General features: G+C 47.3%; 1 protein-coding gene across 1 annotated transcript; it reads right to left on the bottom strand.

The window, feature by feature from the left end:
• Positions 1 to 543: 543 nt before the first annotated feature.
• EI90DRAFT_3157273 (uncharacterized protein) lies at positions 544 to 2,120 on the bottom strand. The gene is made up of 7 exons (XM_039066101.1): positions 1,870 to 2,120; positions 1,687 to 1,795; positions 1,525 to 1,618; positions 1,361 to 1,463; positions 1,171 to 1,299; positions 960 to 1,069; positions 544 to 885 (listed from the first exon to the last, which is right to left on the bottom strand). Exons 1-7 carry the CDS (start codon positions 2,075 to 2,077, stop codon positions 868 to 870), a joined length of 771 nt encoding a protein of 256 aa, XP_038911609.1. The 5' UTR covers positions 2,078 to 2,120; the 3' UTR covers positions 544 to 867.
• Between the last annotated feature and the right edge of the window lie 1,093 nt (positions 2,121 to 3,213).

The raw sequence follows: 3,213 nt of genomic DNA, 5'->3' as shown, positions 1-3,213 counted from the left end.
GAATTGCACATTTCTCCATCAGTTCTCAACCATTTTCCATTGAATTTTTTGCAATAAATTCCTCTAAAATTCCTCTTTATTTCGTATTATCACTCCAACTCATGATTCTGCAATTTCTAGGATGCACACAGCTACAGAAGTGGATAGCAACAGAAATGTGACTTCAGTTTGAATTAAGGATGCCCCAGACAGAATGTTTGAATTGAAAGTGAATTCTCAGGACATCCTGGGATGTTCCCATACAAAAGAGGCCTCTAGGCCCTCTTTGAACATCCTGAGAACCCCCCTCCATAGGCCTAGATATCAGTTGTCCAAGGTGGTGCATAGTAGGCTGTGGGCCATAGGGAAAGGTCATGGGGACCTGGGAGTCATCCCCTGACAGCATGCAGGCATCAGTCAGGTTGTAGTTGGTGATCAGGGTTGGACATTCTGGCAAAAAAGTGTTGAGTTGAATTTGTCACCATAATCACCTTTACAATCCCAAACAAGGCATGGTGGTCATCATAATTACATGTAAAGGAGTGCGGGTCATCACAATTGCGTGCCCAATACAAAAAAATGAATGCGATCATCGACTCTATTGGTTATGTAATGCTCCCTTGCCTTAAGCGGTGCTTCATCAGGAAATTGTCGTGGTCAACTTTGGACACTTCTGATGATCCTGTTGCTTCTAATACCATGAAACTGGCCGAATTGACCAATTTCCCAAAGCATTTTAGTAAAGGTGTCATGTTTCAATTCAGTTCAGAAGTGAACTCAATTGTTTTCAAACCATTTGAAGTGAAACCCTGAGGACCTTTTGCTGATGTTCTACTATTCAGTAGGCCGAGTCGGCTGCCTAGGTTTGGTTCTCAGCTCGGTCCCGGTTCAAACCACAGAGAGAGTCTGCAAGAGACACGTAAAATCAGCAGCCCAGCCTCATACACAACCTGAGATACCAATTTTGATGGTTCACGTACCACATTCTGTGAGTAACGATTAGCAATCATGACGCCCTGCGCATCTGTCGTGAGATAGATCTTCTTATCGCCGTACCACTTTTCACACACGACGGATAGCGTTAGCGTGTCTGTGGAAGTGTCCTGAGTGAGTGTCACCATGCAATGCGGGTAGAGAGGTCCTTCGCCGCCAAGGGTATGAATCCCTGAATGGAATAAAGGAGACACTCACGGTTATCAATATCCACCCAGTTGGGTGTGATAATTTGAGTTGTAGGATCGTAATCCCAAAACGCCGTCTCATAGTTCTTTCCAGTAACGGAAACTGCGCCGCCAGATTGAGGGGGATCATTGGATCCAGCTGCGGGCAAATCGACGGAATTGGATCGGGTTAGGTAGTGAGTGCTCCTGGACCAACATACTTTGCACTGAAGAACCCAAAAAAGCATAGCTCGCCTTTCCCTTACCGAGTGCAACCCCCCGATCGATGAGACCTGCCAAATAGGGATGGGCACTCAGAGTTTTCTGGAGAATTGCATTTGTAAATCAAACTCAATGGTAAACAGAGGAAGAAATGATAACGCACTAAATCACTCTGGAAACTCACGCTATGACTGATGCCATACGCATGAAATGCCGCCGAGAAAGTATCGGCGTCCGACTCCGTACCTACTATGTACCTATCAATCAAGAGACAGGCAGGCGTCACAGATGCGACATGACTGAAGAAAGCGGACGAAACACCCACCAATTGGTGCCCAGTTCGAGGTATCCAACTAAGTTTCCATTATTCGTGGCATTTACTTGAATTTTTCCGTGCCAGTGGTATGTGTCGCTGCCCTGTGCCCTTTTGGCAGCTGGAGATCAACCCGCATTTAGTCACGCCGTACATCTTCGTGCTACGCGTCAGTGAAGGTGGCTGTAGACTTACTCTCAGTTCGTGAAGCTTCAGCATTCCACCTCCTAGCTGGCGGTAAAAGAGGCAAGCCCCTCGCGAGTCGCTTCGCGTTCGTTTCTCCGTGCACAGGGTCCCGGAGCTGAGGCGCAAGGCGGCGTAACACCTGCCCTTGGGGAAAAGGGAAGGCGAAGACGGAAGCAGTGCAGAGGAGAAGCAAGAAAAGAGCAGCGCCCTTGAACATGTTGGGAAACCCCGCGTAGCTTGAGGGCAGAACAAAGGAGGCGAGGGAGTTCCGCTGGTCGCGACTGGCCGGGACAAGCGACCAAGCCAAGCCCTTAAGTAAATGACGGATCCTAGGCAACCTAGGGTGGAAGAAATGGAAAGCTCTTAATGGCGAAACATACATATTGATCTCGCTTAATCCTCCGTATCTGTGCTAGTGGGCACGTATCGGCAATATTATCGGTACTAGAATAGCTGTGCAAGTGCACAGAATTGCAGCACGTTTCGCGGCTAGAAATCTGGAGTGCAACCATTATTCGGGTGTTATGTTCGTCGAGAAGGGAAGGTGGGCGTGGACGGAAACGACGTGAACATCAGTTCTTACCGCTCATCTACAAGTAATTAAGTATATTGACAATTAAGTTTTCTTCGCACCCAGAGGCTGAGCGCTGGACAACAACAAGGTGGGCGCCCCCCGCAGGGGTTCATTCAAATTATTAGCGATACTTCTTATGAAACCAAGAACTCGGTCGCAGTCCACCTGCCGAGCATGCTGCGGAGTGCTGATAGGATGCAGCTTGCTACAGAGGCTGGTCATGGTACCTGCCTAGCAGCCTGTGCCTATCGCTTATGGCTCTCATCACCATCTCCAGAGTCCACCATATGACCCTGTCTGACTCCGCTTGATGCAATGGCTTTTCATTGGCTGCTTTCTTCATTCATGACAACTCCGCTTCCCCCAACACTAGCAACACTACTTCTGAATTGAAGAGATCAATATATAATATGTTGGAGGAACCGTGTGCTATGGGAGGCCGGACGAGTTTTCGTACAGCCACATTCCCACACCCGAGCGAGGAACTCGCCCGGACAGCCACATTCCCGCGGTAGCGTGACTACTTGGTCACAACACCTTTTCTTCTTACTTATTTTGGTCACTTCGGACTTATCTTCGAAGTCCACAAACTATATTCAATCTTTTGAATTAGTTTCCCTTTTCCTCAGTTCTCACGCATATAGTGAGACTGAGGTTAGTTATCTTTCTTTCTTTCTTATATCTTATAACTCATTGTATATTACCTTATAGCTTTACTACTAGGTAATATAAGAGTTCTCACGCATATAGTGAGACTGAGCTTTACTACTAGAGCAAGC

This window comes from Cantharellus anzutake (assembly GCF_015039405.1).
Source record: "Cantharellus anzutake strain C23 chromosome Unknown EI90scaffold_60, whole genome shotgun sequence".
NCBI classification, from domain to species: domain Eukaryota; kingdom Fungi; phylum Basidiomycota; class Agaricomycetes; order Cantharellales; family Hydnaceae; genus Cantharellus; species Cantharellus anzutake.
This window is presented reverse-complemented; position numbering and strand designations above follow the sequence as displayed.